Source organism: Loxodonta africana, chromosome 14 (assembly GCF_030014295.1).
Source record: "Loxodonta africana isolate mLoxAfr1 chromosome 14, mLoxAfr1.hap2, whole genome shotgun sequence".
In the NCBI taxonomy this organism is placed as follows: Eukaryota; Metazoa; Chordata; class Mammalia; order Proboscidea; family Elephantidae; genus Loxodonta; species Loxodonta africana.
Window position 1 is genome coordinate 24,216,960 of NC_087355.1, and position 22,368 is coordinate 24,239,327.

General features: G+C 37.7%; 1 protein-coding gene across 26 annotated transcripts in view; it reads right to left on the minus strand.

Moving 5' to 3' along the window:
• STAU2 (staufen double-stranded RNA binding protein 2) overlaps positions 1-22,368 on the minus strand; it is a 362,398-nt gene that overhangs the window by 105,174 nt on the left and 234,856 nt on the right. For 25 of the 26 annotated variants that reach the window (XM_064267843.1, XM_064267841.1, XM_064267842.1 and 22 more), the window contains one exon: positions 21,090-21,203. The exons of the other annotated variant lie outside the window; for it this stretch is intronic. In XM_064267843.1, coding sequence (XP_064123913.1) covers positions 21,090-21,203 — 114 coding nt within the window. The remainder of the gene's footprint in view (positions 1-21,089; positions 21,204-22,368) is intronic. 26 annotated transcript variants of the gene reach the window in all.

Below are 22,368 nucleotides of genomic sequence, written 5' to 3' on the forward strand. Positions count from 1 at the left end.
CTTGTTCCCACTAACATTCAAATATCAATGCTATACTTCCACCAAAGGGCTATGTCTTGCTCCTCCCCACTCAATGTCTGGGATATTGCCAGCCCTGCTGCCATACCAATGCCTTTTCCTCCACTGCCTAGAGGAGAATCTGGTTCAGGCAACCTTCTGCATAGAATTTTTCTATCCAAAATCATTCCTACCCTGTCTCTAAAATTCCTTAAACATTTTGCCTATATTTCTCATAAGTCAGTTAGCTTTCATTTGCATTATACATTTTCTTCTAATCACGATGATCAATTCTTAGGGTGAGCATCCATTTCTGATACAATCCTTTCCATCCACATACTCTATATTGTCACACTGCCTTGTATGCAACAGCAGGCATTCAATAAAGGTTTATTGAGTGAATTAACTTTTATGTAATCATCATCTTTTATTCTGGATTTATTCTTACCCGAGCAGAAATAAGTGGCGAAAGCTGTCACTGCCTGTAATCACCTTTCAAAAGCAAGTAACAGAAATGATTAATTTCTCAATTACGAATGCAATTGGAGGTGAGACTAGAGAGTGGTCCCATTCATAAAACGAGCCAGTAGAAACCCATAAAAATACTAATGCCAGAAACTAAGCAATAGGCACTAAATGATAGGTTTTCCTTGTAAAAGGATACATTACTTATCAACATGTACACGGGAGACATCAAAATATAAATGAATACATGGTACACTGAAGTGCTTTATAATGAAGTTTTGCTGAATATATTCTTTACTACCCTGTTGAAGTAGTTGAATTTTAAAACCTCCCAAATCAATGAGGCTTAAAGTAATAGCAAGGCTCATTTCCTGGGATGACACATGAGTCTCTATACAAAGTTCTATCATCTACATATATTGAGAAGTCTGTAATGAGAGAATTCATAAAATAGAGTTTCCTTTGATGGAATTGACCTGGACAGTGATTTATAATTTTAAAATTACTCATCTAAAACAAAACCAAAAATAAACACCCTACCTTTTGTTTAAAAAGCAACAGTACTTTCTTTTTTTAGCACATAGAAATAATGAATATTGGCTGAATAGATAAATGACTGTCTGATTTTTAATTAGAATATTAAATAAAAGCATTTTGACAAGTGATGCAACGCTAATATCTGAGCATGTGTTTTAGGGGAAGAAAATGAAACTTGGCCTCTTGGCTGAGATTTGAAAAATGTTCCCCCAAACTTTTTGCTGCTTCTGGTTCTGTAGGGTAACAGCTCCAGGGAAACCCCACTATTCTTTGATGGTACTGGCCTGGACTTACAAATCTTAGGGAGATAATCAGTTTTTACTGGGGGAAAAAAAAAAATCAATAGTCTGCTGCTTGTCAAACATATCTGGAGACAAAAAGGACACAATAAAAGACAAGAAAAAAAAAAATACTCCTAAGACATGGAAAATCACTAATAATGTTAGTATTAAAAACAAAAACAGACCATTATTTGTTGCTATGAGTTGGAATCAACTTGATGGCAACAGGTTTTTTTTTATTACTTGGAATCAAGAAAACCTTTGAATAACACACTTTGAATGTGATAGTTTGTCTCAGGCTATTTTTAAGCATATTCCAAGCCCCATTTAATAAGGTCTCCAGAAATATTTTATATTTATGGAAGCCCAGAGAGGAAAGCAACCTACAGTGACAAATATTGGTTTAAAAATGACTTCTTATAGCTCCCCACCAGCTACCACCAGATACAGTAGCTTACTAAAATGGAGTTGGTAATTTAGCCCAAGGTTCTTCAACAGTTAAGCACTTCCCAAGGACTCTTGGGACAAAATTGTGAGTGACCACACCAATTTTCTCTTTACCAGAACATTCATAAGTGATTCAACAGGACAAGATGTATCTTGCTCTTCCTCCCTTTATGTTACAGGATACCTTAGATATTACATAGAATGCATATTTCCAGTGTATAGAGTAATTGACTTTTCAAAATGATGGGTTTAAAGACCACCACTTATCAAGAAGTGACAGAGTAGGTTGTGAGAGCCCTGCTGTCTGGTCCCTCTCTGGCAGCTTACTTTTGCCACCTAGTGGGGGAGGCAATTTCATAGTAAGGTTTTGTGTTTTGCTTAAGGATTGTCCCCTTTAAAATCTAAAAGTAGGGATCAGCTTATTAGAAAGTACGCAAACATGCTTTTCTTTGAAACTGGGGGTTTGAGATAGAATTTTCTTGGTAACTTTAAGTAACTTCTCCAAATTGGTCTGTTCTATGCCTATTAATTTTCTTCCAAGCAGTTAATTTTCACTACAATGATTAATCTAGAGAATTCAAGGTAAATGTAACTTTTTTGTATGGTTTATAATTCTTTGGGGGGGAAAAAGTGGCCATTTTCTAGCTTCTAATCTTTCTCCATTCCCTTACCTTGTACGAACTCACAAGGGCTATGTTTTGGCTCATTCCTGTTTTTCATATTTACCTAGAGACAAAATCTCCATCTTTATCCCTATTTTCTCATTGCTGCTCTAATCTCAAACCTTCGGTTATCTACTGAATAGCATCCCTGGACTTGAAATTTACTGTATCAAAAACATAAGTCATCATCCTCCAAAAGGATCAAATAATGGGCTTTTCTTTTTGAGCCAGTGTGGTGAACTTAATCAGAGCCAGAGGGCAGTCCAAGGTTAAAAATGGCAAAAGAGATTTTTTTTTAATGTAAAATTAATGAAACAAGTTAAGCAAAAAGGACCACCAGAAGTTAGGGTCAATTTACTGGGCTGGACTGCAGGAAACATGGTGATCAAGAGTTAGGGTGGAGCAGTAATAATTAACAGGAATTGAGGTCAGGAACATAGGAAATTTGAGGGAAGTCACAAAGCCTGAGTCCTTAGGCTTGAGATACACCCAAGTGTCAAGAGGGCTGAGCATTGGTGGAGATGTAGAAGGCCTGGGCCTAGAGATGCATGCCAGAAATGTTTCTTCACTCCACCTTTTTTCAAATTGTAACAACACCCCTACAACCCCCATGTAGAGTCCGCTTGAGAGTCCCTGACCCAAGCTGCTTACCAAAATTTCCACTATCGTGAGTAGCACTATAATCCTCTACGTTTCCGAGGCTTCTAAGTTTATAAAGCTATTTTTTAAGCTTTATTGAGGTATACTTGAAAAAAAATCATTCATTGTAATTTTAGTAAATTTATAAAGTTGTGCAAACATCACCACAACGTAGTCTTAGAACATTTCCACCAGCACAAAAAGTTCCCCGGTGCCCATTTGCAGTCAACCCTACTCCCATTCGCAGCCCGAGGCAACTGCTGATCTGCTTTGTGTTCTATAGATAATTTGCCTTTTCTGGAAATTTCATATGAATACAAACACACAATATGGGATCTCTTGCGTCTGGCATCTTTCATGTAGCATGTTTCATTATGTCGTAGCATGTATCAGTAGTTCTTTATTGTTGAATTCCTTTGCATGGGTATACTACATTTTTTGTTCTCAGCATTTGCTTATTATGAATATTCATATATAAGTCTGTATATAACACATGTTAATTTATCTTGGATAGATACCTAGGAGTGGAACTGCTAGATCATATGGTAAACTTACATAAACTGCCAAACTGTTTTCCAAAGTGGCTGTACAATTTTAACTTTCCACCAGTAATCCAGGAGGGTCCCAGTTTCTTTCTCCATATGTTTGTCAACATTTGTTATTGTCTTTTTGAGTATAGCCATCTTAGTGGGTGTGAAATGTTATCATCTCGTGGTTTCATTTTGCATTTCCTTGATGGCTAATGATGTTAAGCATCTTCTCAGTACTTTTTAACCAATCATACAATTTCTTTGGTGAAACGTCTATTCTTATCATTTACCCATTCTAATTGGTTTGCCTTCTTCTTATTGAATTATAGGACTTATTTACATATCCTAAATACAACTCATTTTTCAGATATGTGGTTTGGAAATATTTTCTTGTAGTTGGTGGCTTGTCTTTCCATTTTCTTCCTGGTGTCTCTTGAGGTTACAAAAATTTCAAATTTTGATAAAGTCCAATGTATCAAATTTCCTCTTCTATGGATCATGCTCTTGGTGCTGTATCTAATTCTTTGCCTAATCCAAGGTCATGAAAATTTCCTTCTATTTCTTTCAGAAATCTTACTGTTTTAGGTTTTACATTAAAGTCTATTATCCATTTTGAGTTAACTTTTGCATATGATATAAGGGTCTAAATTCATGTCTTTCAAATGGGCATCTAATTTTCCCAATACCATTTGTTGAACAGACCATCTTTTCCCCACTGAATTTCCCTGGCACCTTTGTTGAAAATTGAATATAACTGCAAAGGTTTATTTCTGGACTCTCAATTCTGTTCCATTGGTCTATGTGACTATCTTTATGCCACTAACTTGAATAGAGTAACTTTATTGTAAATTTTGAAACTGAGTAATCTAAGTTCCCCAAATTTGTTCTTCCTTTTCAAAATTGTTTTAGCTATCCTGGGCTGTTTGCATTTCCAAATAAATTTTAGGATCAACTTGTCAATTTCTCCAAAAAGCCTGCTGGGATTTTGATAGGGATTCCACTGAATCTATAGGTCAATTTCGGGGAAAGCTTCCAACTTAACAATAATGAGTCTTCAAATCTATGAACACTGAATGTCTCTCATATATTTAGATCTTTAATTTCTCTCAGCAATGTTTTGTAGTTTTCAAGTGCACAGGCATTGCATTTCTTTGGTTAAATATAGTACTTAAGTATTTCTTTTTTATGTTATTTTGAACAGAATTGTCTTTTTTTTTAATCATACTTTAGATGAAAGTTTATAAACTAGCTTCTCATTAAACAATTAATACACGTTGTTTTGTGACATCGGTTGCCAACCCCATGACATGTCAACACTCTCCCCTTCTCAACCTTAGGTTCCCCATTACCAGCTTTTCTGTCCCCTCCTACCTCTGGTCCTTGCCCCTAGGCTGGTGTGCCCATTTAGTCTCATTTTGTTTTATAGTCCTGTCTAATCTTTGGCTGAGGGGTGAACCTCAGGAGTGACTTTATTACTGAGCTAAAAGGGTATCCAGGGGCCATACTCTCAGTGTTTCTCCAGTCTTTGTCAGGCCAGTAAGTCTAATCTTTAGCTCTGTCCTGGACACTCTATTGTGGTCCCTTGAATAGAATCGTCCTAATTTCATTTTTGGATTATTTTTTCAAGTATATAAAAATATAATTAATTTTTGTATATTTATCTTGTACTGTGTAACTTCACTGAACTTGTTTTTAAGTTCTAACAGGTTGTGTGTGTGCTCATTTCTTAGGATTTTCTACATATATCACATCATTTGCAAATAAAGACAGTTTTGCTTCTTTTCAAGTTGCATGCTTTTGTTTATCTTTCAATTCTTGCATTGGCTACAATCTCAAGCACAATGTTGAACAGAAGTGGCAAGAGCAGACATCTCGCCTTGTCCCAGTCTTGGGGGAAAGCATTCCGTCTTTCACCATTAAGCATGACATTAGCTGTAGGTTTTCATAGGTGCCCTATATCAAGTTAAGAAAGTTCCCTCCTTCATAGACTATTGTTTAGAGTTTTTAGTCAGGAATGGATGTTGTATTTTGTCAAATGCTTTTTGTGTCTACGGAGATTATCATGTGGCTTTTCTCCTTTGTTAATATGGGGATACGCTGATTGATTTTCAGATGTTAAACCAATCTTGATCATGGTATTTTATCATTTTTATATGTTGCTTGATGTTGTCCCACAGTTTCAGAGGTTCTGTTCATTCTTCACTTTTTCCCTCTCTATTGTTCAGGCTTTATCATTTCTTTTGATCTTTCTTGAAGTTCAGAGGTTCTTTCTTCTGCTGTCTCAAATCTTTTGTTGAGTCCCTCTAGTGAATTTTTCATTTCAGCTATTGTAATGAATAACTGCAGAATTTCATTTGGCCTTTTAAAATAATTTCTATCCCTTTATTGAAATTCCTTATTTGTTAAGTCAATGTCATTTTATATTTTCATTTTTTAAACATGGTTTCCTTTCTTCCTTGAACATATTTATTGCAGCTGCTTTGGGTCTTTGTCTGCTGACTCCAACATCTGGACCTACTCAGAGCCAGTTCCCACTGGCTGTTTTTCTTACTAAGTATGGGTCACCCTTTTCTTTCTTTGCACGTTTTGTAATTTTTTGTTGAAAATTGAAATTTTATTTACTATATTAAAGTAGCTCTAGGTTTTGATATTTCTTCCTGAGGATTGTTGTCGGTGTGGATTTTTTGTTTGCTTATTAATTTGCCTGGATTGTGGAATCTATCTTCCCAAAGCATGTGGCTGCTCATGTGTCTTTCAGTTGTTGTTGTTGTTGTTTTTATTTATTCTTTATTTTTAAGCCTTGCTTCTTTGGGGTTATCCCTGCATCTGCATCATTTAGTGGTTGGCCAATGATTGGTTAGTGAGTGGCCAACAACCCTAAGCCAGGAAAGCTTCTACCCTCTTCCAACTGATTTGTGTTCTGATTGGGAAGCACATTCAAACTTCAGGCAGCTTTCACATCTTCCCTAGCTTTTACTTTCTGCCAAGTCCTCTCACATTCCCTATGCATATGTGCAGAATTTCATAGTCCATCAGAGATGCGTAGATAGCTTGAGCCCTCTCTGGCCTCTTCTGCATGTGTATGTAGCCTTTCAGTCAGCTTAAAAATATCCAGTAAGTTTATTGCTATATCTGAAACAGGAACTCCAGAATATTTAATTGTGCTCATGTGGAACCTGAAAATAGACCAAGAGGCAGTTTTTCAAACAGAACAAGGGGATACTGCATGGTTGTGATCATTAAGGTTGTGTGTCAACTTTGCTGGACCATGATTTTCAGTGGTTTGGCAATTATGATGTAGTCTGGCAGTTGTATAATGATGTAATCACCTCCAGGATGAGATCTGCTGTAATGTGATCATCCCCATGGTAGGATCTACTGTGAGTACCCAATCAGTTGAAAGAGAGTTGCAATGGGGGTGTAGCCTGCATCCAAAATACGTAAACCTTCTGGCAAAGCTCGCTGGCTTTTGCTCTGCTCTGGATCCTGCATTCGGCTTGTCAGCATCCAACCTCCAGTTCTTGGGACCTGGGCAATCAGGCTGTTTTCTTACCTACAGATCTTGAATTCATCAGCCTTCATAGACATGAGCCAGCAGCCTAAAATTTGACCTGTGGATCTTGGGTTCATCAGCCCCTGCAGCCACGTGAGTCAGGAGAAGCCTCCAGTCTGACATCTGATGCCTGACCCATAGACTAGGGACTTGCCAGCTACAACCGTGTGAGCCATTTCCTTGAGATAAATCTCTCTCTCTCGCTACACATATATATAGTGTCCATATATATATATATTCTTCACTGCTTTTGCTTCTCTAGAGAACCCAGCCTAAGACAACAGTTTAAAATCAGGAAAGGTGTGTGTCAGGGTTGTATCTTTTCACCATACTTATTCAATCTGTATGCTGAGCAAATAATCTGAGAAGCCGGAGTAAATTAACAATGTGGCATCAGGATTGGAGGAAGGCTCATTAACAACCTGCATTATGCAGATTACACAATCTTGTCTGCTGAAAGTGAAGAGGACTTGAAGCACTTACAAAGAGTACAGCCTTCAGTATGGTCAACATAAAGAAAACAAACATTCTCACAACTAGACCAATAAGCAATATCACGACAAATGGAGAAACTACTGAAGTTGTCAAGGATTTCATTTTACTTGGACCCACAATCAACACCCATGGAAGCATCAATCAAGAAATCAAATGATGTACTGCAACAGGAAAATCTGCTGCAAAAGACCTCTTTAAGGCATTAAAATCAAAGATGTTACCTTGAGGACTAAGTTGTCCCTGACCCAAGCCATGGTATTTTCAATCACCTCATACGCATGAGAGAGCTGGACAATGAATTGAAAGAAGACCAAAGATGAATTGATGCATTTGAATTATGATGTTGGCAAAGAATATTGAATATATCATGGACTGCCAGAAAAACGAACAAGTCTGTCTTGGGAGAAGTACAGCCAGAATGCTCCTTAGAAGCGAGGATAGTGAGGCTTCGTCTCACATACTTTGGACATGCTATCAGGAGGGACCAGTCCCTGGAGCAGGACATCATGCTTGGTAAAGTAGAGGGTCAGTGAAAATAAGGAAGACCCTCAATGAGATGGACTGACACAGTGGCTACAACAAGGGACTCAAGCATAGTAATGGCTGTAAGTATGGCACAGGACCAAGCAGTGTTTTGTTCCATTGCACCTAGGGTCCCTATGAGTAGGAATCGACTCCATGGCACCTAACCACAACATTGCTGTATCATTTTCCAGATTTCCCTGTTAAACTTCTGGCTGGTCTGCTGGTCCACTGTTGGCCCCAACCAAGACTGTAACCTCGCGATTTATTGAGCTGTTAGCCTTCCCTGTTGGCTGCTGAGATATCTACCATTACTCAAAATGGTACTGGGCATGGGGTTTTTCACATTCTACTTCAGATCAAGTAAGGCTCCTCTTCCAGTGAAGCTGCTGGTTTTTCCTGGCTTTCCTTCCCATAGGGTCGCTATGAGTCAGAATTGACTCAATGGCAACAGGTTCGGTTTGGTGATTTTATAGAACTGCGGAGCTGACAGAACTGGAGGTAGGAGATGAAGACAGCCCTAGGCAGGAACACCAGACTTCTACTTTTCTCACCTGAAGTTCAGTAGTTTTTCCATGAATAAATGCTTTTCAATTTGTTGACTTTGTATGGTCAAGTTCCAGAGTTCTGAAATTGCTGCTTTTGACAATTTTGTCCAGTTCTATTGTTTTTTGGGGAAGAGGATTTGCCCACCTCTCACTCTGCCATACTGATAAAAACCCATTGCTGCCAAGTTGGTTCTGACTCACAATGACACTGTCCAAAAACCTAACCAAACCCAGTGCCGTCGAGTTGATTCCAACTCACAGTGACCCTATAGGACAGGGTAGAACTGCCCCATAGAGTTTCCAAGGAGCACCTGGTGGATCTGAACTGCCAATCTCTTGGTTAGTAGCCGTAGCACTTAACCACTACACCACCAGCATTTCCAACGACACTATAGGACAGAGTAAAACCGCTCAATAGGATTTTCAAGGAGTGGTTGGTGGATTTGAACTGTAGGTCTTTTGGTTAGCAGCCAAGCTCTTAACCACTGCGCCACCAGGGCTTGTGCTTTTAAAGCTATTTTAAATGCTCTTTTACTTTCTACCATACTCAAGTGGTAACCAAGGTCTGCTGATTCTTTCTCTGAAATGTCTGAGAGAGAAGCTGTTTTCCTTGCCGTTTCCAGAGCCATACCAATCAAGGAAACCAGTACTCATTCCTGAATTACTATGATAGCTTTCCTTTCCATCATAGTCAGTCCTGCACCTGGTTGTCAAATTGATCTTACACACACTAGCATAATCATATCCCTTGTTCCTGAATGTAGAATCACCTCTTTCTGAAAAGAGCATAAAATTTATATGGTTCAGCCTAGCATTCAAAGATGCAGTCAGCTCCCCTTGATCTCATGCAACATCATTCATTCCTAGAGTTCCCACCAAGTTGAGTTTCTCTTCCTCCATATATTTCTTGCAACTTCCATGTTTTTAGCTTTTCTCATGTTGTTTCTCTTATAAGGAATGTCCTTATAATTTGTTTTGCAGTTTTTGGTCCATCAACTCCTAAAAGAAGTTTAATCAGGTGAATTCTGCTCTTGATCATTCCTATACTCCACATCCTTTAAATATCCATACACATAGTTTTTTTAAAAAAAAAAACATTTCAGACATTAAATCATGTTGCCTTGCAATTTGGCCCTCAATTGTTTTTCTGTATATGATAGTTTCTCTACCTTTAATTATACTCAATGTGAAAACTTCTACTTTGTCACACTTTAGTGTCTGGTACAGTAGTGGACATAGAGCTGGTACTTAACACATGACTGGTGAATAAATAAATGGAAATGCTTCCTGATTTTGTACAGAAAATTTTTTAAATCTTTAAATAAAAATTACCATTTTTGGTGTCATTTTTTGTTGTCATTGTTGGTTGAGCTAGTCATTAACAGATTATATAGTAAATCTTCTCTAGGAACTTAACTCTCACATATACCTCTGAAAGCAGGGGTGATACTCAGAGTATTTAATAATTAGTGCGGTATGGGCACCAGCCCGTAAGATCAGACAACAAAACAAGATCCTGGAAACCGTGTGGGGCCAGGCAATGGCTCATCAGTTCCTAGATCATGGGGAAGTCCCAGAGGTCCTAGACATGAGGCCATGATGGCAGGGGGTGATACATGGGGCAGCAATTTACCAAGTGGCATGAAAGTATTTAAACATTTTAACAACTGGTATAACCATATCAGTGCGCACAGACTAAGTATCATCTCTGCCAGCAAGTAAGTTGCTATTCTCTGGATTTTATACTGGCTGTAGAATGTGTTTTTTGTAGAATGTAATATCTATAAAATGAAATTCAAGTCAACCCTGAGCTCTTTTGGAATTGGGCGCCAATACAAGAATGAGTCTCTGAAATGCCAGGCACAGTCAAGAACAGCAAATCCTCAGAAGCCAATGTCAAGGACCAGTTAAACAGTACAAGATCACAAAGCACAAAAGTACTAGGAGGTGCAGACGAACCAACAGAGCAAACTCTGGGTAAGTAACCAGGAATCAAACAAAGTTCAAAATTAAGGAGGTAGGATCAGTCAAGCAAAAAACATGGAAGTTCCAGGTAAGGATCCCAGGAAAACAGCCTTGGAAGCAGAAATGTATCAGCAACAAGGAGACAGTCAGGTACCTTCTCCCTGAGCCAAAAAATGTCTTACATGCTTCCTCCGCAGGTAAGGGAAAATGAACCAGGTAGGAAGCCTATCAGCATATCAGGCTTTTAGACTGAGAAATGTAAGTGTGGGTCCTGGTAGCATAGTGATCCTGACCTTGGTTTGCTGGTAGCACATTACCGTACCACCTACAAACAGTAACAAAAGACATTTTTATCACTACCTCACCCTTGCTATTTTGCTTCACATATGTTAAACATTTTGGGCTTTAAAAATGCTTTCAAACTCTTTCCATCAGAGAATGCAAGAGAGAAGCCAAATAACTAAAAGATATTTTAAAAATATTTGACCTGAAAAGGCATTACCTGCCAACTTAGAAACAAAGAGAGCAGGCCAAATAGCTACTAGCAATGAAAGAATAAAATAGAAAAGTTTGAAAAATACCCAGTAACTGGTTTGTCTAAAAAGAAATTTTGAAATGGGGAGAAAGTATGATTTAATTGAAGGTAAGATAGAGAAGGTTACAGTTTTTCAAGTTTTAAATAGTGAAATAAATCATACACAACACCATAATTTGAGTTTACAAGGAAGGTAATACTCTGTAGGCTGTAAAAGTGATCTCCACTGGGCAATAATGCTCCCAAATCGGTGGCCTAGGGAACTATATTCCATTGATTGTCACTTTAAGAAGGGCTATATAGGCAGCAGTCTTCCACTGTAACTTTCACATCCATTTAGCCAATTATATACATACGGTATTTATTGGTCTAATAACGTTATCTGGTTATGATTCATTAATATGGACTGTTAACTCACAAAGGTTTTAAAAATATTTCCCCAATGATCTTCAAATCAACATCAAATATATTTAAAAAAAACATACAGAATAGTAGGAATAAGAAATTCTTACCTAAATATTTTTAATTTAGAGGAGACATTAAGAATTAGAATACTGAATTAAAACATTAAGGAATTACTAACGTGGAACATGGACTATGCGAGTCCAAAGTTGAACAAAACGTATTAGACAGAAAATCTAGAAAACATTTCTGGATTGTATTTATAATTATTATATTTATAATTATCTTCAAAGAGCCTGTTTTGAAACACTGACCTGCAGGTAAGCTGAGGTACAGCTTACATAACCGCACTGGAAGTCTATTTTAGTGTAGCTGGGGAAAAGTCTTTTTTTTTTTTTTTAAGCCCTAAAGTTCATGCTTTCTGCTAATTAAAAAGCTTCTATTCACCATTTCAGGAAAAAAAAAAGTGGGGGAAGGAAAGCAATAAATAAATTCGTGGGTTTTTAATATAGTCCAAAATTATTTCATAGTTCAAGTTAATAAGTCATGGTGTTCACAATATCCCTGGATGTATGCGACCTCTTGGAATGTAGTCATACCGTACTAAGCATAAATGAAACTATGAGTCAGTTATAAAATTCCAACTCGATGGCAGTGGGTTTGGTTTGGGTTTTTAGAATACATAATATTCAATCTTCCTGTTACCTTCCCCTATAACTCACTGTTGGTTCTGAAGAGTGCTTACATATCTGAAATGAAAGATCACTATGGAAACAACAGAATATTCCCTCCTACTTAAAAAAAAACAAAAAAAAAGTCCAACTGTGAAGTGTTTCTAAAGGAGGTCCCAGCAAGGAGACAAAAGTAAACTCTGCTACAAACTTTCTTTCAATGTTCTGATGAATATTGGTAAAGACAGACTATTCCCTTAGGGAATAAAATTTGTTTCTACTGTAAATAAATCCAAAATTCACAATCAAGTCTAACTGTGCTATAATATGGGCGATATTTCCGGGAAACTGGCTCTTTTCCTGAAGAGAATGAACTCTGAATGACCATGTTTAAGGTAACATTTGATACAAAATTCAAAAGGTGAAAGCCTAATGTTTGTTCTTCTAGTCCAGGGATAGGCAAACTTTCTGGAAATGGGCAGATAGTATTTTAGGCTTTACGGGTCACGTGGTCTCTGTCGTAACTACTCAGCTCTGCTGCCACTGTGTGAAAGCAGCCATGGGCAATACATAACGGATAGGTGTGGCTGTGTCCCAGTAACACTTTATATATGGACACTACATGGAATTCCATATAATTTTCATGTGTTACAAAACATCATTCTTTTGATTTTTTTTCCAACCATTTCAAAATATAAGAACCATTCTTAAGTCACAGGACATACACAATCAGGTGGTGGGCTAGCTACGTCCCACGGGCCAGAGTTTACTGACCCCTATCCTAGTCTATATGGTCACTTTGAGTTGGAATTGACTTGGCAGCAATGGGTTTTGGGTTTGGTTCTAGCCTAGAGATGAGAAGTTGATTTTTCCTGCTGTCTTTGCCTAGTGCTGCTCTAACAGAAATACTGTAAGTAGATGGCTTTAACAAAGAAAAACTTATGCTCTCACAGTCTAGAAGCCTAGAAGTCCAAATTCAGGGCTCCAGTTCCAGAGGACGCTTTCTCCCTCTGTCAGCTCTGGGGAAAGGTTCTTGTCATCAACCTTCCCCTGGTCTAGGAGCTTCTCTGTGCTGGGACCCCAGGTTCAAAGGATGCACTCTGCTCCCAGTTCTGCTTTATTGGTGGTAGGAGGTCCCTCTCCACTCTGCTTGATTCTCTCTTTGGTGTCTCAAAAGAGATTGACTCAAGATACAACCTAGTTTTGTAGACTGAACCCTGCCTCATTAATACAACTGCCTCTAATCTGCCTCATTAACAGCAGAGAGGTAGGACTTACAACACATAGAAAAGTCACATTAGATGACAAAGTGGTGGACAATCACACAATACTGGGAAACATGGCCTAGTCAAGTTGACACACATCGGTGGGAGGGGAGGATACAGTTCAATCCATAACACCTGCTAAGATTTTTGAAGATATGATTGAATTCTCTTACTGTAAGGCATATTTGTATAAAATGGAAATTTTCAAATAATAAAGTTAAGTCAGTAGAAGACACTTTAGCTCTATAATCAACAGACAAGTTTCTGATAGAGGAAAGACTCTGAAATATAAAAATCAAACATGAAAGCATTTTTCCAAAATGAACATTAAAATTGATATATCTTTTAAATATATCACTTTTAACACCCTATTTCATAAAAAGTAAATAAAAAATAAGTTATATTTTTAATTTTAGCAGATCTAGGGCCCCCTGGAAGCTGCCAGTGGGCAGTGACCATACTGTCTTCCCACACCTGTTGAATGCACTCAGCACTGTGGCTTGATACATGAAATAAGCAAAGCAGCTCAATGTCAAATCATATATTTAATCTATGTAATGTAAAGAATTCCAGAACCCCATTGTATTTACGTCTAGAATGATGACATGGGGTCTGTTATCATGCAATGTAAATTTAGTATGTCTTTAATTTTTTTTGATATTAATAAAAAGGTTTGTCTTGGGCAATTGTTGCTCAAACCTATGAAGGACATGTCTCTTTAGATTCTGAGGGATGCAGACATGAACGATGCTATTCAGTGAACAATGGCTTATATACCACACTGTGGAACACTAGAATCATGGTAACTTGAAGAAGGTAACCTGGGGCACTGAGAAGGAAGTACTCATGTGCATGATGGGTTACAGAAATTAAAACACAAGTAGATCAGTAAAAGGATAGAGCTATAAGACAGATTCCTAAGGACAGTTATATGTATTTAGAGTGTGTGAATACTCTGAAGTCAATGTTTCAAAGTACTCAGGTCTTTTCACAACAAATACCCTACAGGGGCACCACCAGAGAAAGCATACTAGGCCAAACATTCTATTTTCTCACTAATTCTACCAATTCCAAGTCATTCTAAATATTTAGAAATCCAATTTAATTCCATCCAATAAACATGTATTCACCACCTCCTAGGTGCTAGAGCACAGACAAAGAAATGAAGGTGAACAGGACACTGCCCTACGCCTCACAGAGGTTAATGCCCACTGGCTAGACCAACATGAAAAGAAATAATGGGGAAACAGTTCGATAAGTTTAACAATAGCATATGTAAAAAGTACAAAAGAGTGAGAGTTTTAACTCCCTCTACAGGTTTGTGGGGAGTCCCTGGGTGGCCCACATGGTTAACCTACCCAGCTCCTAACAGAAAAGTTGGAGGTTCAAGTTCACCCAGGGATGTCTTGAAAGAAAGGCCTGGTGATCTACTTTTAAAAAATCAGCCATTGAAAATCTTACGGAGCACAGTTCTACTCCAGCACACATGGGGTCGCCCATCAACTCGATGGCAAGCGGGTACAGGTTTGGAGAAGGCGTTTTGACTGGAGTGACATCCTGGTTGAACCTGACGGATACCACAATTCAAGTTCCCCTTGTGAGCAAGGGGAGGATGGGGTAGGCAGAGGGAACAGCACAAAGGCACGGGTGCAAGAGAGCTTCAGACGTGGTAACTCAAAACTGCTAGAGCGTAAAGCGTGGGTATTTGTTAGGTACAGGGTGAACGGTGAAGAATGAGGTTGGAGACATAAATAAAACCAAACCCACTGCCATCGAGTCGATTCCGACTCATAGCAACCCTAAAGGGACCAAATCCTAATATCCTTGGATGTCATCCTGCAGGCCTGTGCTGTCCAACACACATGTAGCTACTGAGCACTTGAACTGCAACTAGTCCAAAAGGAGATATACTGAGAACATAAATTAGATACCAGATTTCAGACACTTAGTATGGAAAAAAATGTAAAATATCTCAATAATTTTTAAAAGTTGATTATATGTTGAAATGATATTATAGATACACTAGGTAAAATATATTATTAAAATTAATTTCACGTGTTTGATTTCTTTTTTAATGTGGCTACTAAAAAAATTTAAAATTATACACGTGGTACTTAATCCCTAACATCCTTGTGGTTGATTCCTCAACAATCATTTCACCTCAAGCACTTAAACTAGTAGCGACCTCATTTCTCCTGCCAATGACCAGTTCAGAGATGGACATGTGACCAACTCAACCCAGGCCTATAAGCTATGAAGGAAAGATGACTGGAAGAGTTCCTAAAACAGATGTCTTCGCCCCTAAAAGAAGTCACAAGGAGACCAGGTCTCTCCTCTTTTGGATGTGGCTGTGCTGTATGTCGCACAGAGAACTACTGAGGCCATCTTTCCATGAGTCAGACAATGAAGGGGAGAAATGACAAAGCTAAGAAGTTGAAATAACCCAAGTCCATCATTGAGCTACTGTAGCAACTGATCCTGGAGTTCACTCCTTCTCTGAACTTCCTGTTATGTGAGATAATAAGCTCCCTTATTATTTAAGCCAGTATGAGTCAGGTTTTCTGTTACTTGCAAGCCAAAAGCATCCTAGCTGATACATTCCACTGGACTATCATTACCTCAAGGGCAAGGGATCACAGGCACAGGTATCTTCATTTAGGACCATGTTGCACATGAACTTGCAACTGTTCTGTACCCAGTCTACACTCAATCAATGCATGATTGTGGCGAGAATATATTCGTATGATATGTATGAAGGTTTTTCTTCTTTCTTTTAGTTTTAAAACACAAGTATAAGACATTAGAACATAATTACTCAGGTAAAGAGACTTTTAAGTAATTAGAAAATAACCTAAGAGCAGAACATAGTTAATTAAAAGTAGAACAGAATACCCATTAGATTTGTAAATGTTTATCACGCATATTGTCCCTTCATTGAGCAGTCTCACTCAAATCCTAGTCAAGGAATACACACTAGGCATTACACAGCTTGATTTTACTAATTTCGGCACAAACCCTTAAAGGTAATGTAGCAAATGAAGCATGTTAACAACTGCTACAGTTTATACCTCATAGAGTTATTGGCAGGATTAAGCAAAATGGTGTATTTAGAGTCTAGTACAATATCTGGTTCATAGTAAACACAATAAATTTGGTTTCTGTTTTTCCTTTCTAGAATTGTTGATTCTATGATTCCAGGTATGTGTTAAATTTTCACTGTCATTTACTCTATACGATAATTTTGCTTTGTGTCTAGAAGTTAGATTACAGCAAATATGAGTATGCTATGCTCGATGGTTAGTTCATGTGCTTGGTTAGTTGGTTGATTTACTAATTCATCCTTTTATTTATATGAAGCAAATAAGTCCCACAGCTAACATGGACAAAATAGGTAGGCAGTAATGAAAGTGTAACTAGAAATTAAGTTCTAGTATTTTTACTAACCTATACCTTTTTTTTTTTTATACCTACCCTCTGGGCCTCGTCAATCTTAGTGAGACTGATGAGGCAGTCCTAATAAAAACGAATGAAAAGAAAATATAAAGGCAGGGAAGAAAGTTTATGATTTGGGGGCTGTAACTAGAAGGTGACTGGTGTCCAACAAAAGAGACAGAGACGAAGTGGAACTCAGTTACATCTAAAACTGATGAAGGAAGATGTAGAATGAGTGTTAAAAGAGAGAGTACAAAAAAATTTGGTGAGTTACACTAAGTTAGAAGATTCCAAAAGCCTTTTTGCACTATTAAGCCTCTTGCATTTATAAAATATAAATTTAATTTCCAAATAGCATATTCTGAAATACATTAAGCAAAACCCTCACCAGCTCAATCTTAAAAAATGAACGTGCCACTCGGTAAATAGGAATGGCAATTCTTCACTGAAACCACCCTATGACATACAATTTTCAAATTGCACAAGGTTATTGGCTCACTAAATATTGAAACTATTAGTTATATTTGAATGCTCCATGATCTAGTGCAGTATTTGCCACATAGTTGTTCACAGTCAACATGTTTGCTGAAGAAACTAGTATCTGAGAATAGAAACCACTGTTTTTATTCTGGATAATTAAACATTGTAATGTGAATTTACAATATCATAAGCATTTGCGGTGATGGATAAAGCAAACACATGTAGAACATTCTCACTCAGGCACCATCAGGACCTCCACGCAACACCAACCCGACCGACTGCCCACTGTCTGGCTGAGAATTCATACTTCCGGAATAGAATCTCTAGACTACAGACCCTTAGACCATTTTTTTGGAGAGCAGTAATTTTTTTTTAATTCCTCTAGGATGTGTGAAGCAGGCCTTAACTAATTGGTGGCATTCACAGGAACTCTAAACCAGGTTTTGAGTTCAGTTTAGTGCACTCCAAGGTGGTTCCAATAGAAAGAGTACAGAGATGAAAGGGATGACATCTTCCACGTTTCCTCGGGGTCGATGCACCATATGAGTAACCAATAAAGAAATTAACCTGCTTTTTTTTTTTTAAGTTAGGTTTACTGAGTTATAACCCACATACAGTAAAACTTACCCTTTTTAGTGTACAGTTCTGAGTTTGACAAATGCATACAGTTGTATTACCACCCCCATAATCAAGACGTAGAATTTTCCATCACCCCAAAAAATTCCCACGTGCCTGTTTGTAGCGAATGCCTTCCTCTGCCCCCAACCCCTGGCACCCACTGATCTGTTATCGATCCCTATAGTTTTGCCTTTTCCAGAATGTCCTATAAGTGGAATCAGTGTAGAGCCTATCAAGTCTGATTTCTTTCACCAACCATAACTCAACTGACAGTGTTGAGAGCAAGAAGGCCAGTGAGCCAGGAACATAGTGAATGAACGGGAGGGTGGTAGGAACTGAGAGGGGAGAGGTAACCAGGGTCCAAATCACATACAGCATTGTATGCCATAATAAAAAATTTTGGATGTCATAATCTAAAGCCATTGGAAGGTTTTAAGCAGTGAGTAATGTGCTCTGATTAACTTAAAAATCATTTTGGCTACTATATGGAAGACAGACCATATTAGAACAAAATTAGAAAAAGGACCAGTTTCCCTATTTACTCACGTTTGTTAATTAATAAAGCATTTAGTGGTCCATCTTTCCACCGTGAGGTCAAGTTTACGCCGTTGGTATGGTAAAGAAGTACCTTTTGCTTAGACAGACTCTCAGGATGAAGAGCGGATAATGGCAACACAGTGTAGAATAGCCATCGAGTGTAAAGTAGAGGTTTACTCTGTTTTCCTCCCTCAGGGAGCCCAATTATCCAAATACAAGGGAGGAACACTAATCACATGCCCACCCCTACCTGGTACCTCAGAGGCAACCAAAGTACGTGCACAGGATGAGCGTTGTTGTCATGGTCCTAGTCATTCATTCATTCATTCATCCATTCAACTATTAGCAATACATCCTGAAAGTCTCTTTTTTCACTATAAAAGGTTTTTTTAAAAATTCATGCAAATTTTTACCTATGACAGTTGTTTTTGCATTAATATAAAAATAATGTTTCTATTTACTTACCACTGAGAAAAACTGACATTCCTTACAGATGTAGTATAAGAGTATTAAGTGCTGGTGTGCAGGCTGTGCACTGTACACCTCTAGTGGGCACCATGAGCACTGAAGTTACTGTGGATTTGGGTTACAATAATTTTCTGTTGGATAGCAGGTAGCAGTAAAACGCCTTGAAAGAATGCCTTTTCCTAATGTGTAAAGGTATCAAATGGTTAATAGTAGCACTGGACTTTGAGTGCTTTGGGACACAGACCTGGCACAAGCCTGAATCAGCCCCCTCATTTTACTCACAAAGGAGCCAAGTTTCAAAGAGGCGAAGAGACAAAGTCCCATAGCTGGTTCATGGCAAAATTAAGACTGACTCTCATCTCTATTCCCAGTCCAGTGCTCTTCAATAGCTACATGTGTTTTTGCTAATGGTGGGCTGCTCTTCTCAAGTGTGTAGTTTATTGCGGCACTCTTTCATGTCTTTGCTCTCAGCTTAAGGTGAGATTTGGTCTAATGTGCAATACTTGCCAAATGTTCACAAGGGTGGAGCTGCTACACTGTAAGCTCCAAGAGGGCAGGAGCTATGTCTAACAGTCTCACCAGTTATCCTCAGCACCCATCACATAGCTAAATTATTCAGTTCTTTACAGGGAAATAGAATACTCTCTGTAAGCTATGTTGGGCCACGCCCTCAGATGCCTGCTGCACTGTCTTCTGCAGCCGGAGCGTGCTTCAGCGTAAAAACGCGAGACGCACTGGAGTGATCTCTAAACTGCTTTTCAGATCAAGATGTTAGGACTTCATTATTGTCTGGTCTTGTTCAACCAGGAACAGGAAGCACTGTCTTAGCTATGACAGAACAATCTGTTATGGAATCATAAAACATTAACACTGGAATGGATCTTGAAAGTCACCTATTCCAGCTCTCTCACTGAACCATTCAAAGAAACAGACTCCCAAGGAGGTGGCATAATCCACCCGAGTAGCCACAGCTAATTTATGCCGTGGTTAATTCCACAAACTTCAATTTTCTGGCTACCATTTAGGTGCTCTTTCCTGAATACCACAGTAACACAGCAATCAATGTATGATTACTGGAAACCAACAATGTTTGAGACATTGTGGACTAGAGAGTTATGTTCCTACATATGTTTTTCTATGTCCCGTTGGAGCTGAACAGATAAATCATGGCCTTGAGAAGATACAATTGTGCTCTTTTGTTCTCTCCATGAAATAAGCAGTGCTCAGAAGGAAAAAAAGATTAGGCAGACAAGACTATTAGAACTCCTCAAATTTATGAGGAAGTGGACATGAAAGTGGGTTATGATTGCTTTGTATGTGAACGGTTAATTGAGAAAATATAGCTGGCTAGCCATACAGTAAACTGTGTATTTATTTTGACTTCAAGTTAGAAAGTCTATGACCTAGATCATTAGTCTAGTATAATCTGATGATTCTTTGACTAAAAGTGTGTATTGTCTTGGAAGCTACTCTCTAAACAACCAAAGGAATTTTCTTATTAAGAAACAACATACTTTTCAGATTTATTTCAGAAATAAAGCTTTAAAAGTAAAAACAACAACACTGGGACTTCATTTCAGTAATATCCCAAATTTGGGACTAAGTTAATAGTTCTTAAAGTTCATGTTATTTTTATATATGTTCTATGATGCTGAAGTCTCTTCAACAAATTCAAATGAGTATATTGTAGTGAAACTCTACTGTGTCCACATGGTTTGGCTGAACTTTCCTCCTATATTTAATTATTAAAAATAAAAGTGATCTGTGGGGCAATTCTTTTTTCCTTATAAGAGAGTTCTACGCTTAAACTAATAAAAAAATAGTGAACTGCAAATTAGAAGTCCAAAGTAATTAAAATCTCCTGAATTGATATAATTTCCCAACACAAATGATTTTGATTTTTTAAAAAGTCTAGCAAATGGTGTTAATGGATAATGTATTACGGAAAGCAAAGCTGCTTGTGTGCACATGGCTTCCATTGATGGTCCCTGATTTCTTAGCTGGGCCATAATGCAGCAAAATGGCAGTAGCGTATTATACCTGGTCATGGCTGGCTTCAATGGAGTTTCCAATAGCATGGAAAGTCATCTGCACAGGGGCTAATGTCAGACAGGTCACACACTCTTTGCCACTTTGTCTATCACAGTAGTGGACCTATAACAGAACACACGTTATCTTCTAAACACCGCTTTTAAGAGGGAACCAGGTATAATAGGTCCTTTCTTAATGGGTCTAGATTTCAAGAAATACTCAAATTTATGCAAAACACACCTCAAATATTTAAAACTGTACTGGACCCTCCAATATCTATGGAAAATGTATTAATTCCATTTTAAATATGCTTAAGGTTTTAAGGGAGTTTGGAAAAAGTGCTTCACATTATCATAGCTAGCAGAAAAATTCACTACTAAATGTTATACTGATCTTTAAGGTCCAGCTTTTCATAATGCATAATGCATAAAGGACTCAAGGGTAAGCATACGTCAAAGTTCATTTGATTCTGATGGAACCCTGTCAACTTGAATTTTCTCTCATCTTTGACTCTGTGCGTGTGTGATTGCCACTTAATTGGTAGTGACATTCTTCTATTTCTATATTACATTATAGTCCCTATAAAGCCACTGTTAAATATACATTACTATATCACGTTCTATTTGAAATTTTGACGTTATAATCAAACTGAATTAAACTGATTTGTAATGTGGAGACCAAATAAAGATACTACAAAATTATTTTTTCTTTTAGTTATTAAATTCAACCAACCATTATTAAAACCACATGGTAAAATGCTCCACAGAAGAGACAAAGTGTATGGAGGGGGGCATTGGGAAAATTTCCATCCTTTCATTTATCTACTACTTTCAAAAAATTCTTTAAAGCAGTTTTTCTTTTAATTCTAAGCTAATAAAGTAAGAGTAGTGTTGCTTTTGTGATAAATTAATGAAATTATGTCTGTAGAATGGAATGAAAGTCATACGAATTAGAGGGAAAATTAGTTTTATTAGCTATAATTTGCTCAATTTGTTAAATTTGTATGATTTAGGGTAAATGCTTGGGTGAAAATCCTGAATTTGTGAGGAAGAAAATTAAAACACATAATAATTAGTTGTCTGAGGTTTTATTCTAATTGCTACACAATGCCTATACACATGATCACAGATTATATAGAGAGTATAATTACAATTATGGCCTACGTAGATTTTGTCATGTATAATATGCATTTGACTGGAAAATACAGCAATATGAATCCTAGTCTAATAGTTTAATAATTCAACTTTTTAAAACCATTAGTGTTGTTAAGCATGGTCATCAGTTTCCC